This window comes from Pelodiscus sinensis, chromosome 10 (assembly GCF_052426305.1).
Source record: "Pelodiscus sinensis isolate ZL-2025 chromosome 10, ASM5242630v1, whole genome shotgun sequence".
Taxonomy (NCBI): Eukaryota; Metazoa; Chordata; order Testudines; family Trionychidae; genus Pelodiscus; species Pelodiscus sinensis.
The window spans coordinates 400474-415600 of NC_143061.1; the positions used below are offsets into that span (position 1 = coordinate 400474).

The 15127-nt window shown below is 45.1% G+C and overlaps 1 protein-coding gene across 11 annotated transcripts in view; it reads right to left on the bottom strand.

The window, feature by feature from the left end:
- The window catches only part of DLG1 (discs large MAGUK scaffold protein 1), a 360352-nt gene that overhangs the window by 140154 nt on the left and 205071 nt on the right, over nucleotides 1-15127 (bottom strand). For all 11 annotated transcript variants that reach the window (XM_075938333.2, XM_075938331.2, XM_075938327.2 and 8 more), the window contains 2 exons: nucleotides 14182-14326; nucleotides 6169-6295 (listed from right to left, as the gene is read on the bottom strand). In XM_075938333.2, coding sequence (XP_075794448.1) covers nucleotides 6169-6295; nucleotides 14182-14326 — 272 coding nt within the window. The remainder of the gene's footprint in view (nucleotides 1-6168; nucleotides 6296-14181; nucleotides 14327-15127) is intronic.

Below are 15127 nucleotides of genomic sequence, written 5' to 3' on the forward strand. Positions count from 1 at the left end.
AGGAAGGGTGGGGAGGGGGGTTCTGGAGTGGCCTAGGGCCGTGGTCACCAACCAGTAGATCGCGATCTACCGGTAGATCTCAGGGGCTCTAAGAGTAGCTCTTGAGCCCTCTCTGAACTGAGCACCTGCGCAGTACATTTACATTAGATTTCCTCATGTAATGTAGGCGGGGCTTCAAGGAAGGGGCGGGGCAGTAGATCTTCACCTGTTCTGAGACTTAAAAAGTGATCTTGAGTGTAAAAAGGTTGGAGACCACTGGCCTAGGGGATAGGGCACTGGCCTAAGGAGCAGTGCCACAGAGAGCTGTGCAGAGGTCTGTGCCGGAGGGATGGAGGCCGAATCTGAAACACCACCTCAGGACCAAATGCTGCCCGACGCCCATGATGAGGATTGTGAGAGGCGGCTTCCTCAGAATCAGGACTCTACGACCAACACAGACCTCAGCGATCGGGAACATCGTATGTCCCTGTGAGGACTGTGGTGCTCAGAGGATCTACCGCTTATATGTGAGGACCAGTGTCATGGAAGTGAACACAGGTGCTATGAGGAGGATCGAGAGCAATTGGATGAGCCAAAACGGCTAGAGAAACATACCCAGGTTGACATTGCAAGTAAGGGGATTGATTCTCCCCTCAAAGCCACTAGTCTGGGAGCACATGATCTGTGGGTCTGCATACTGACTCCAGTGATGTGGGAGATATCACATCCTGCCCTGGTCTCTCCCTCCCAGACCTTTGTGGGCTTCGAGGCTCTCTCTTCTCAGACTGAGAAGGGGAGCAGGACCTCAGCAAACAAGAGCCAAATGGGAGCTTCCTTCTAGGGGGACCAGCATGGAAGGGACATGGACCTACAGAGCTGTGCATGGTGACCGGGCAGAGGAGCTTGCTGCCATGTGGGCCTTCTCCTGCTGCCTTCCCCACTTGTCTTCACGAGGGAACTTATCCTGCCCAGCTTCCTCAGGCATTTCACTGGAGCCAGTGGTGACGAATGGTGCTGAGCCATTGACACAGAGGACACTGCACACCAACACATTGGTCCTTGGTTCCGAGTCCAACTGCTGGTCTTGTGGCGCTAGTGTGGAATCCCTCAGTAACACCCACAGCCAAATTCCCCTTTCTTTAATAGTTCTAGGCCAGAAGGACCTTCAGAGGTGACACTTCTCCAATACGTGTCCTTCATCCAGACAACTACGGCTATCAGCATGTGGCTTGCATGTGGCACAGGCTTTGGAGCCAGGAGAGCGAGGCATGCCCCGTTCCCCAAGGTGAGGTCTCTAAGATGAATCCAAACACTAACAGAACGATTCAGAAGTTTCAGAGGGGAAGCCGTATTAATCTGTAACTGGAAAAGCTTAAAAACAATGAATAGTTCTGCAGCACTTTAGACACTAACAAAAAATGTAGATGGTACCATGAGCTTTTGTGGGCAAAACCCACTTCTTCAGATACTTAACTAATCTCAGAGGGTATGTCTACACTACAAAGTTAGTTCGAACTAACGGACGTTAGTTCGAACTAACTTTAATAGGTGCTACACTAGCGCTCCGCTAGTTCGAATTTGAATCGAACTAGCGGAGCGCTTAGTTCGAACTAGGTAAACCTCATTTTACGAGGACTAACGCCTAGTTCGAACTAGCTAGTTCGAACTAAGGGCTGTGTAGCCCTTTAGTTCGAACTAGTGGGAGGCTAGCCCTCCCCAGGTTTCCCTGGTGGCCACTCTGGCCAACACCAGGGAAACTCTATGCCCCCCTCCCGGCCCCGGACCCCTTAAAGGGGCACGGGCTGGCTACGGTGCCCGTGCCAGGTGCAAGCCTGCCAGCACCCAGCTAGCAGACCCTGCACCTGGCACGGCACAGAGCCACCCACCCGATGCCCCCCAGCCCACCCCCTCTTGCCGGGACCAGGCTGGCGGCTCCCGGGAGTTTGCCCTGGACCGCAAGAGGCGGGCACCTTCCTGGGCTAGTGCGGACATCGTGGACCTCGTCCACGATCTCCGCACTAGGCACAGGAAAGTGGCCGTCTAGGGCAGGAGAGCTGCCAGCCTGGCCACCCAGGACCAGGTGTGCATGAAAATCAAGGGGGTCCACTGAGACCCCCGACACTGAGCCCTGAGCTTACAATGGCCGTCCTGGGTCAGACCAAAGGTCCATCTAGCCCAGTAGCCTGTCTGCCAACAGCGGCCAACCCTAGGGACCCTGGAGGGGATGGACCGAAGACAATGACCAAGCCATTTGTCTCGTGCCATCCCTCTCCAGCCTTCCACAAACTTTGGGCAGGGACACCACTCCTACCCTCTGGCTAATAGGACTCCATGGACCCAACCTCCATCACTTTATCTCACTTCCCTTTAAACTCTGTTCTAGTTCTAGCCTTCACAGCCTCCTGCAGCAAGGAGTTCCACAGGTTAACTATTTGCTTTGTCAAGAAGAACAACTTTCTCTTACTAGTTTCAAGCCTGCTACCCATTCCTTTCCTTTGGTGTCCTCTAGTCCTTCTTTATGGGAACTCAGGAAGAACTTTTCTGAATGCACCCTCTCCACCCAACCCCTGCTTTTAGAGACCTCTATCCTGTCCCCCCTCCGTCTCCTCTTTTCTAAGCTGAACAGTCCCAGTCTCTGTAGCCTCTCTTCATCTGGGACCTGTTCCCAACCCCTGATCATGTTAGTTGCCCTCCCCTCTCCCAGCCTTTCTCTTCCCCTCTCCCACCTCCTTTTCCCAGTCTCCCCCAGTTTTTTTTCAATAAAGACAGAGTCAATGTTGGAAGAAACGTTATCTTTATTTTGTACATCAATAAGAAGGGGGGCTAAGGAAGGGTAAGTGGAAGGAGGTGAGGGAGGAATGGGGTACGAGCCCCCGATGGGGAGGACTGGGCTGGCTCTGCGGGCTTCTGGGGGTGGAAGTTCTCCTGCAGCCCCCCAATTACTCCCTCTCCCCAGATGGCAGCCTGCGGCAAGTGCAGCTGGGCTGATGGCCGAGTGGTGTGATGTGCCCAGTGTGGGCACTCAGGGCACTCCAAGCCAGAACTTCTTTGCAAGCGGGGCACCCCTTAGAACTGTGTGTCCGGGATGGGGGTCGGGACCCTTTAAGCGCAGCCCTCGGCTAGCCTGAGACAGCATCTCCATGCTCTAAGTCCTCCTTTTATGCCCTGCCGGCACTGCTTCCGGCCATCCTTAAGCCCTGTACAGAGTCCACTCAATGTGGACTTGCTAGTTCGAACTAGCAAAACGCTAGTTCGAACTAGTTTTTAGTTCTAGACGCGTTAGTTCGAGCTTAGTTCGAATTAACTAATTCGAACTAAGTTAGTTCGAACTAGCGCTGTAGTGTAGACGTACCCAGAGGGGTAGCCATATTAGTCTGAAAAGTAAAAAAACAAGTGGTCCTGTAACATCTTAGAGACCAACAAATATAAAGAGAGTATTGTTGGGGCGGTGCCTCCTGTTCATTATGCTCGCCAACCCCCGTCTCTGAGGGTAGGCAGCCCCAGCCTACCCCTTCCCCTCCCCCAGTCGCCAAGTCCAGGCCAGCCCTGGCTCTCCCCATCCCCACACTGCCCACCCCCTCCCCGCCTTTGCATTCCTACATCCTCGTCACCCACACCATCCCCCTCTTACTGCACTGCACATCCCCACATGCCCTCCTTCCTTCTTCCCTACCCCTCCCACGAATTTGCCGAGCTGCATGCCCCTTTCCCCCAAGGAGCACTAGTGGGCTGGGCAGCACAGTCCTGGCCACTGCAGCAAGACCACATCCCATCCTCACCCCAGCCTTTCCACACCGGCCTGTTGGGAAACCTTTGCTCTGTGGCGAGCCTAGGGGGCCCAGAGTGCAGAACAGCCACCACGGAGAGCTGGGAAAACGGCCGGGGTGCAAGACCTGCCCAGCTTGTGGCAGGCCCAAGAGAGCATGCCTGAGCCCGGACTTACAGAACAAAGATGTGCAGCAGGCGTGTGGGCTGGGCAGGTTTGGTGCAGGGCTCAGAGGCAGGTGGATGCTGAGGAAGCACATGGGGATGGAGCTCCTGAGAGAGTGTGCCTGAGCCCAGACCACACAGAGCAAAGCTACACGTGGGCTGGGCAAGCTGGTGGCAGGTCCAAGAGGCAGGCAGATACTGCTCCAGGGAGCACGCAAAGACTGAGCTCCTGGGAAAGCACGCCTGATCAAGGGGCCTGGCCTGGGTCACCAGCACATGCTAGAGCTGCTTGCTTGAGGGGAGACCTGCCGCATGACCCTCAAGTGCTGTGGCTGGGCAGGCTGGGGGTGGGGCACAGAGGCAGGAAGACACTGGGATGGAACCACCAACCCACAATTTCATGGAGTGGTCACATGGTCAGGGCTCCTGGGGACGCAAAATGACATGATGACATCACTCTGTCCTCCCGCAGGACAAGTTTTGTATATATAGAGAGATGAGCTTTTCTGGGAACAACCCACTTCTCATCTGAAGAGGTGGCTTGAGCCCAAGAAAGCTCATGACAATATATATATATATATATTTGTTCATTTCTGAAGCGCTACACGACCACTTGTTTTTTTTTATGGTATGTAACTACTGAAGATAACAATCTACAACAAAATAGGTAAGGGGAACACTAGCTACAGCTAAGGCTGGAGCATGCTGTTCCTAGCACTGTCACCGGCGGCAAGAAGGAACTGAGGAGGGCGGAGTTGGAAAGTGCCCTATATAGCATAGTTATGCATTCCACTCCAGGGAGCGTGGGGACCCTGGCCTCTCTGGGTACTACAGGAGGCCCCCGGTTCGCAACAGCCTGAGTTCCAAACCCCTGCACTTACAACCATTTTTGAAAGTGCAGAAGGGGCCGAAAACACCCGACTTACATCCTCAGCCCACATTTACAACAGCGCCTATCATAAATGAGGGTTCAAGTTACGATGCTCCCCCGAACCAATCACATCGCAAGTCAGGGGCCTCATGTACTTAGGAAAATCTTCCAGCGCCAATGCATGTGGCAGGCACACACATCCATGTTGAATGGACATGAGCAAGCACTCGAAGAAGAAAGAACTTGCAGAATTGTATTCTTCTGGCTATGTCACAATCCCTCTGCATGACCTAAGACAGTTTTTCTTCATCTACAAAATGTGGAGCTAATCCTTATTTGCAAGATACACAGAGATCCTGAGAGAGAAGATACTAAGAGGTAAATACTGATTATACACCTCTCCTGTTTTACTAAATGTTAAACAATATCCATTGCTTTCTACTGAAAATGACTCAGCTGATCTATTCAGTATCCATGAAGCAGCATGAAGAACAGCGGGATCAAATAATGGTGCATAAATGTGATGGAATGGACATTAAGGGACTATGGGGATTTGACCCTAATTACCACCACTTCTGTCAGGGAAATGTGGAATATCCCAGAAGGCAGTGTGCTAAACAGTGGAGCAGGCTACACTAATTTGCCTATATAATGCAGAGTGTCTTTTGCTGTGAGACTGCATTGCACTGGAAAGGCAACCACATGTGTGCACACTGTAGCAAAACTGAAACATTGGCGGCAGTATGCCAGCACAAATGCCATCAGCAAAACTTTCTAGTGTAGTCATGGTATTAGTTTTACTGCTGTCAATGGATTCAGTAGCAAAGCAATGGAGAATTTCAACTGAACACAAGAAATTTAACAACAGGTGAGAAACACCTGTCAAGGATGGTCTAGGAATACTTGGTCCAGCTTGAGTGCATGGCCTCTGGAAGTCCCTTCCAGTCCCATAGATCCATGACTGTATGGATTTTTTAAAATATTTAAGTGGAAAATCTGCAGTACATTCAAATGATCACTAGAGTGCACTAAATAACTACTCTTGGAACATTCATGTGTCTTTGAAGACTTCCATTTAAATCAGCAGCTGGTAATAATTGTCACAGGGGGTCACTTGATGAAATTTGGTACACGGTCAAGGGATGGCTCCACAGTATCTGATCCAGTTTTAGAGTAGGCAACCTTATATACCTTACGCTGAATGCAGTCTGTATGGCCTCAACCCTACCAGGATTAATGCAACTAGAATAAATCAACAAAACAGTTTTTAGGTCTTACAGAAATAATCACTAATATTAAAATATTTTTTAGATTTATATTGATTTATTGAAATAGCACACACTGACATCTTGATCATTTTACACACAATTGGATTATCCACACTTTACCTGGTAATCTCTTCATCTCCAATCATTTCCTTGGGAATTGGGGAATATCTTCCTGGTGATGATGGTGGCAAAGATTGTCCCAAGTAGCTAGCTGGACTCATATGGTTATCCACTGGCTGAGAATAAGCTTAAAATAAAAGACAAGTGTTTAAGTGATTTAAAAACATGAAAAAGTATCTGTGGAGCTGTAAAACATAAGAACAGCTATACTGGGTCAGACCAAAGGTCCATCTAGCCCAGTAGCCTGTCTTCCGATAGTTGCCAGTGCCCAGAGGGGTTGGACTGAAGACAATGATCAAGCAATTTGTCTCCCGCCATCCATCTCTAGCCTTTGACAAATAGACACCAGGGACACCATTCCTTATCCCCTGGCTAATATCCTTTTATGGACCTAACCTCCATGAATCGTATCTAGCTCTTTTTAAAACTCTGTTATAGTTCTAGCCTTCACAGTCTCCTCTGGCAAGGAGTTCCACAGGCTGACTGTGCGCTGTGTAAAGAAGAACTTTCTTTTTATTAGTTTTAAACCTGCTACCCCCTTAATTTCATTTGTGTCCTCTAGTTCTTGTATTATGGAACAAGTAAATAACTTTTCTTTATTCACCCTCTCCACACCACTCATGATTTTATATACCTTAATCGTATCCACCCTCAGTCTCCTCTTTTCTAAACTGAAAAGTCCCAGACTCTTTAGCCTCTCCTCATATGGGACCCGTTCCAAACCCCTCATCATTTTAGTTGCCCTTTTCTGAACCTTTTCTAATGCCAAAATATCTTTTTTGAGGTGAGGAGACCACATCTATATTCAAGATGTGGGAGTATCATAGTTTTATATAGGGGCAGTAAGATATTCTTCATCTTATTTTCTATTCCTTTTTAAATAATTCCTAACATCCTATTTGTTTTTTTTTACTGCCGCTGCACACTGCATGGATGTTTTCAGAGAACTATCCACGATAATTCCAAGATCTCTTTCTTGATTAGTTCTCTTTCCTGATTAATTGTGGCTAAATTAGTCCCCATCATATTGTATGTATAGTTGGAGTTATTTTTTCCAATGTGCATTACTTTACACTTATCCACATTACATTTCATTTGCCATTTTGTTGCCCAATCACTCAGTTTGGTGAGATCTTCACAGTCTGCTTTTGTCTTGACTATTTGCCACCTCACTGCTTACCCCTTTCTCTAGATCATTTAAGAATAAGTTGAATAGGATTGGTCCTAGGACTGACCCTTGGGGGACACCACTAGTTACCTCTCTCCATTCAGGAAAGTTTACCATTTATTCCTATAGTTTGTTTCCTGTCTTTTAACCAGTTCTCAATCCATGAAAGGACCTTCCCTCTTATCCCATGGCCATGTAATATACACAAGAGCCTTTGGTGAGAGACCTTGTCAAAGGCTTTCTAGAAAGCTAAGATCTACTGGATCCCACTTGTCCACGTTTGTTAACCCGTTCAAAGAACTCTAATACAGCAGTTCTCAAACTTTTTGGGCTCCGGAGTCCTTTACATGCGTAAAAATTTATGTAGAGCCCCAGCGGCCCACTGACTGTATGTGTTGTTCCTATCGATGTTTCCAGTTTGTCAACCTCACGGAGCCTCTAGAGATGTCTCGTGGAGCCCTGGCGTTCTGCGGAGCACAGTTTGAGAAACACTGCTCTAATGGATTAGTAAGACATGATTTCCCTTTACAGAAATCATGTTGACTTTTGCCCAACAAATTATGTTCTTCTACGTTTATTCTAACAATTTTATTCTTTACTATTGTTTCAACTATTGTATTACAGGGGGTTATTTTAAAAAGATTGTATGTTTCTCTTAAGTCTCATAAGTATTTAAAAAGGATCAAAATAAGATACTGTGCCAGCTAAGCAGATTAAGGCAAATTTCCCATCCTACCTCATCATATATGTAAATCAGTAAGTAATATGAGTGTTAATTTGCTTGACTATAACTGAAAATAAATCTTTATGTATTTATTTGTTAAAGAACCAAGAATTGGAAATAACAGGTGCCAGGGAGGACAGGAATTACCTTTTCTTGACTACCCAAACAATTTCATTGAATCTAAAATGGAAAGGAAACTTGTCCTGGTAGCAGTGTAAAGGTGTGGAGATTTAGGATCACTTGTGCTGCAGGCTATCGCCAGTTTCCCACTTGTTTAGTACACAGATTCAGAGCATCCTGGGCCCACCTGCCGAACCTGATTCCCAGAACTCAACAAAAGCATGGTATCCTGCACAGCCACTGCAGGAGGCAATTCCCAGCTGTTCTGCAAGTGCCACTGCATCTCTACAAACCCAGCTGCCTTCTCTGGTGAAGCTGTTGCCATCTTCACAAGAAAAGGAAAGGGAATTAGTTCAACTCCTGATCTCTGTGGGACTGGGAGTACCAATCCCATATTCATTTATGTCCATTGTGTGACAATCTCACCCATGCTGCCAGAACCTGCTGCCATATATTGATAGATTCATAGATTAAGGTGTGAAGAGACTATTATGATCATCTTAGGGTTTTTTGTTTGTTTTTATTTTTATCTATTCTGACTTCCAGCCTCGCACAGGCCAGAGACTCTCATGCTGCCATTCCTCTATCAATCACAAAAACCATAAAATCTCATTCTGCTAAGTAAGAGATGCAAGTTAAGGAACTCCATAGTAGCATTCTCTGAAATGCTTCCATCTCCATATCTATGGCCAGATAAAGAGAAGTGGGTGAGTCTCAATGCATAGATGAAATAATGGTGAAGTGAGGAGGGGTTTAGATTGATAAGGAATCGGGGAACCTTTTGGGAAAGAGGGAGTCTATACAGGAAGGATGGGCTTCACTTAAATCAAAATGGAACCAGATTGCTGGCACTCAAAATTAGAAAGTTTTTAAATTAAGGGCTGGGAGAACAATCAACATGTCTAAAGGAGCATGTGTTTTGACTAGAGGCATCCCCTGAGAGAGGAACTATTACTGGAGACTCTCTATGTCATAGGAAGGAAAAGAGGATGGAACATAAAATACGGGCAGGATCTGATGAGAAACAGTCGATTGAGAGTCCCATTCAACTACAGCATCTAATGGCAGACAGCTAAAAGGTACCTGTTTTTAAGTGTTATATACCAGTGTTCCTCAACATTTTTTCATAAAGTACCCACTTTAAAAAAAAAGTTTCCAATAATCCGGCACCTTTAGAACCCAGAGGGTGCCAGATTATCAGATATGCCGGACTGTCGGAAGGTGGGGCAGGGAAGACCGGGGGAGGGGGGCGGGGGGCAGCGCTGTGGGATCAACCTGGCAGCACCTCAGCTGCTCTGCCCCAGGCGTCCCCAAGTCAGCCGCTGCTGAAACTGACCAGTGGCTGACTCGGGGAAGCCCGGGGCAGAGCAGCTCCAATTGTCTAGCTGCCTGGAGCACTTCTGGGTTCCAGGTGGTGCCGGACTATCAGAGTGCCGGACCACTGGATGCTGGACAACTGGAGTTTTAGAGTGTGTGTGTGTGTGTGTGTGTGTGTGTGTGTGTGTGTGTGTGTGTGTAAGTAGCCCCATACCTACAGTTTTCAGAAACACAATTTTTTTGTACCATTGCAACACATTGGTTTAAACAACTGAATCACAGCCAGGCAGGCAATGAAATTTTTGGGTGTAAAAAGTACAAAAATAATAAGGCGCTGTAAAACTTAAAACAAAAATTCAGTTTTCTCCAAATTTCAGTTGTGTTGATGTACCCCCCAGACTTCTCTCAAGTACCCCTAAGGGTACTCATACCACTGGTTTAGAAATACTGTTATATACAAATGCTAGAAGTCTAAAGAATTAGATACGAGAACTGAAGTGCCTCAGATTCAGTGAGAATATTGATATTTAAAGCACCATAAACTTGGTGGAATGAGGATAATCAATAGAACACAGCAGAGTACAAAATATATTGGAAGAACAGAGTAGATCATGCTGGTAGGGGAGTTGCAGTATGTGAAAGAAAGATTAAAATCAAATGAAAAAAATCTTAAATGAAGCAAACTGTTCCACAGAATCTCTATGAATAGTAACTCTAGCTCATTAACTGAATAATACTGGGCCAAAACCAGATCTCAGAATGATTATAACAGAAACATGATGATTCCCCATTTACAATTACTTTTCTACATCTGTTAATTAACCAGTTTTTAGTCAATTTCATCATTATACAGCCTTTGTTTAATTCTTTACTGATGACACTGGGTATCAGCCTTCCCATGATTTTCCAGGGGACTGAGATCAAACTATCTGGTCTACACTAAGTAGATACTAGAAGTAGATATGTTGGAGGGCAGGGATAGGGTCCAGTGTGATCTAGACAAATTGGAGGATTGGACCAAAAGAAATCTGAGGAGGTTCAACAAGGACAAGTGCAGAGTCCTGCCCTTAGGATGGAAGAACATCAAGCATTGTCACAGGCTGGGGACCAACTGGCTAAGTAGCAGTTCAGCAGAAAAGGACCTGGGGGTTACAGTGGATGAAAAGCTGGATATGAGTCAACAGGGTGCCCTTGTAGCCAAGAAGGCGAATAGCATATTAGGATGCATTAGCAGGAGCATTGCCAGCAGATCTAGAACAGTTATTATTCCCTTATATTTTGCATTGGTGAGGCCACATCTGGAGTAGTGTGTCCAGTTCCAGGCCCCCCACCACAGAAAGGGGGGCTGGAGCACATGACCTACGAAGACAGGCTGAGGGATTTGGGCTTATTTCATCTGCAGAAGAGAGGAGTGAGGGGGGATTTAAAAGCAGACTTCAACTTCCTGAAGAGAGGTTTTCCTGGAAAAAATTTTGAAGGAGAAAGTAGTTAGAGACATTGAGGCTAATGGCAATTGGGACAAATTACAACATGGTTTTACAAAAGGTAGATCGTGCCAAACCAACCTGATCTCCTTTTTTGAGAAAGTAACAGATTTTTTAGATAAAGGAAATGCAGTGGATCTAATCTACCTCGACTTTAGTAAGGCATTTGATACAGTACCACATGGGGAATTATTGGTTAAATTGGAAAAGATAGGGATTAATATGAAAGTTGAGAGGTGGATAAGCAACTGGTTAAAGGGGAGACTACAGCGGGTCATACTGAAAGGTGAACTGTCAGGTTGGAGGAAGGTTACTAGCAGAGTTCCTCAGGGATCAGTTTTGGGGCCAATTTTATTTAATCTTTTTGTTGCTCATCTTGGCACCAAAAGTGGAAGTGTCCTAATAAAATTTGCAGATGACACAAAGTTGGGAGCTATTGCCAATTCAGAAAAGGATCAGGATATCATACAGGAAGATCTGGATGATCTTGTAAATTGGAGTGATAGCAATAGGATGAAATTTAATAGTGAGAAGTGTAAGGTTATGCATTTAGGGATTAATAACAAGAATTTTAGTTATAAGCTGGGGACACATCAGTTGGAAGTAACGGAGGAGGAGAAGGACCTTGGAGTCCTGGTTGATTATAGAATGACTATGAGCAGCCATTGTGACATGGCCGTGAAAAAGGCTAATACGATCTTGGGATGTATTAGGCGAGGTATTTCCAGTAGGGATAAGGAGGTGTTAGTGCCATTATACAAGGCATTGGTGAGACCCCATTTGGAATACTGTGGGCAGTTCTGGTCTCCCATGTTTAAGAAGGATGAATTCAAACTGGAACAGGTACAAAGAATGGCCACTAGGATGATCCGAGGAATGGAAAACCTGTCTTATGAAAGGAGACTCCAGGAGCTTGGCTTGTTTACTTTAACCAAAAGAAGGCTGAGGGGGGACATGATTGCACTTTTTAAATATATTAGAGGGATAAATACCAGGGAGGGAGAGGAATTATTTAAGTTTAATACCTATGTGGACACAAGAACAAATGGATATAAGCTGGCTAGTAGGAAGTTTAGACTTGAGATTAGATGAAGGTTTCTAACCATTAGAGGAGTGAGGTTCTGGAACGGCCTTCCAAGGGAAGTAGTGGGGGCAAAAGATCTATCTGGTTTCAAGATTAAACTAGATGGGTTTATGAAGGGGATGGTTTGATGAGATAACATGATCTTGGTAACTAATTGACCATTCATTATCAGTGGGAAATAGGTCAATGGAGGGACGATAGGAGTTACTATAGAGAACTTTCTGGGTGTCTGGCTGATGAGTCTTGCCCACATGCTCAGGGTTTAGCTGATTGCCATATTTGGGGTCGGGAAGGAATTTTCCTCCAGGGTAGATTGGCAGAGGCCCTGGAGGTTTTTCGCCTTCCTCTGTAGCATGGGGTATAGATCACAGCTAGAGGATTCTCTGCATCTTGGGGTCTTCAAAGTATTTGAAGGCTTCAATATCTGAGATATAGGTGAGAGGATTATTCTAGGAGGGGTGGGTGAGATTTTGTGGCCTGCACTGTGCAGGGGGTCAGACTAGATGATCATAATGGTCCCTTCTGACCTTAAAGTCTATGAGTCTATGAGTCTAGGTTCCAAAGAGGATGGAGAGGGGCTGTGACGGATGGCAGAACAAGGAGCAATAGTTTCAAGTTACAGTGAGGGAGGTCTAAGTGGTATATTAGGAAAAACTATTTCACTAGGAGGGTGGTGAAGCACTGGAATGAGTTACCTAAGGAGGTGGTGAAATCTCCATCCCTAGAGGATTTTAAGTCTCAGCTTGACAAAGCCTTGGCTGGATTGATTTAGTTGGGATTGGTCCTGCCTTGGGCAGGGGTTTGGACTTGATGACCTCCTGAGGTCTCTTCCATCTCTATGAGTCTATGATTCTATGAAGTGTATCTGTTCAGATCCTGTAAGAAAAAACTTTTATTGTTGCTGTTTATTTTGTTTAGTTTTAATCCTTACTATTCGAACAAAATAACCCCACAATCACAAAACTTTAGTTGAAAACATTCCGATTAAAGAGGGAAGAGAAAGATGCAATAAAACAAAGAGAAGAAAATAAATGAAAAACCAAAGGAAGTGAATAACAATAGCTACAAATATGAAATTATGAAATGAAGACAACTGATAAAGTCAAAGGTTTCAAGGAGAAATCCATGACAAACAAGGCTCAGGACACAAAGAAGGAATTTTAAAAATGTATTAAGAGAAAAAAAAACCTCTGGGGTTCCATGAGTTGAGACCTTTTGTTTACTGTTGCCCATGTGCAGGGTTGCCAGATTCTACTCATTTCCATCCACATAGATTTTTTTCCTATTGATATTAGTTAAGTGACACTTGCTTAAAGCAAGGGCACAAAGTGAGGTGTATTCTGATTGCACACAATATTGACCAGGAGAGCTGTGCACTCCCTATGTATCCAAAGAGCTGCTATGGCTCAATTGGTACAGCCTGCAAGTTCTAGATACACATGCGCAGTTAGCAAAACTACCTATGCCAGGAGAGGATCTTAGCTACAACAATCTTCAGCCCACCTTTCTTTGTACAGGATCTTTGTAGTTACTACGTGTACCTCACAGCAACTAGTAGCAGGTGTCTTTGTTTTAATATATTTTATTCCACACATATGGACTGCTTAAAACACACGTATATATGGGGGTGTGTGTGAGAATTTTCTTTAAAATAATTCAACCTGCCCAAAAGAAAATTCGATCCCCCTACTGCACCTCAATCCCCTGACCCAGGTCACAACTGCCTTCTTCATCCACATTCCCTCCCAGACATCACACGCCCACGTGCACCCCAATTCCTTACCCCAAGCTCCCTTCTGCACCCAACCTCCATCCCGACACCATACCTCTTCCATTAATATCACGGAAGAGGGCGGCCCTTGACCACTTACCAAAATCTTGGAGTGTACCCCCCATCAAAAATATTGCCCACCCATGTGCTAGACCATGATGCCTTTCTGCTTAATTGTTATAAGTCTTAGGAGAACATTTTCGTACTAATCTCATATTTCCCGTCAACGAAATTCTTAATTTTAAAATGTTAATGTTTTAAATATGTTATATAGTTTGTGTTAACCATAACTTTAAAGCCAGATATGTCTATAAAAAATAAGTAGTAAAGATAAGCTAAACTTACAGTTGTTGATGTCTGGAGGGGCATAACTATCATTCATGAACATGCTGGTAGGTTTTGCAACTTTCAGATAAACAAAATCAGATGTGTTTTTTAAGGCAGTCACTGCTTCTTCATGTGTAACTTCTTCTAAGCAAACACTGTTGACCTAAAGATAAAGAAAACATGAACTCATCCTTAAAAAAAAAAAACAAAAACAAAAAAAGGTAAGCTTCCATAAAGTTTCACACAAAAGTTCTCTCAAACTCCTTGGAGCATCCCAGGATCCGTAGTCCTTATTTTTGGTACATTATGCCACAGATCTATTAGATCCTATAGCACCATAGTTGATGTACGATGCTTTGTTCATAAACAGAAAAGGGAAGTGGTTGCCCAAACAGTAATAAAATCTATGTTGGATATAGCATAGCAAAAGGATAGCAAGCATGGTTTTGGGATACTGGATGGATGAAATACTATGAAGAGCTCCCCATAAACATTCAGAAATCTACTTAATTAGCCTCCTTCAAATCTGTCAAAACCCCTCTCCTTTGCTATGAAGCCCACAAAAAAAAAAAAAAAAAAAAAAAAATCTGACAAAGGTTAGGCCATTGGCGAGACAAAAGCACAGGCTTTCCGACTAACTGATATTGTCTCACCATTTTTCCTTGTATTACACCATCTAATTACAGCCATCTTGTCTTCTACTTACACTGTAAGCTCTTTGGAGCAGGCTGTCTTCATTCTGTGTTTGTGCAGCACCTAGAATAATGGGCTGCTGTTCTATGACTAGAACTCAAGACAGTATGGCGGTGGAAATAAACTATTATACTATTATAAAAGGAGAGACGCCCGACACACTGTCACAGAGAACATTTGAGAAGACTTGAGTGACCTAGTGTCACCCCCTCCAATGAGGCCCCACCCCCACCACGGGGAGGGGAGAAAAGGAGGAGCAGTATGCCGAGCA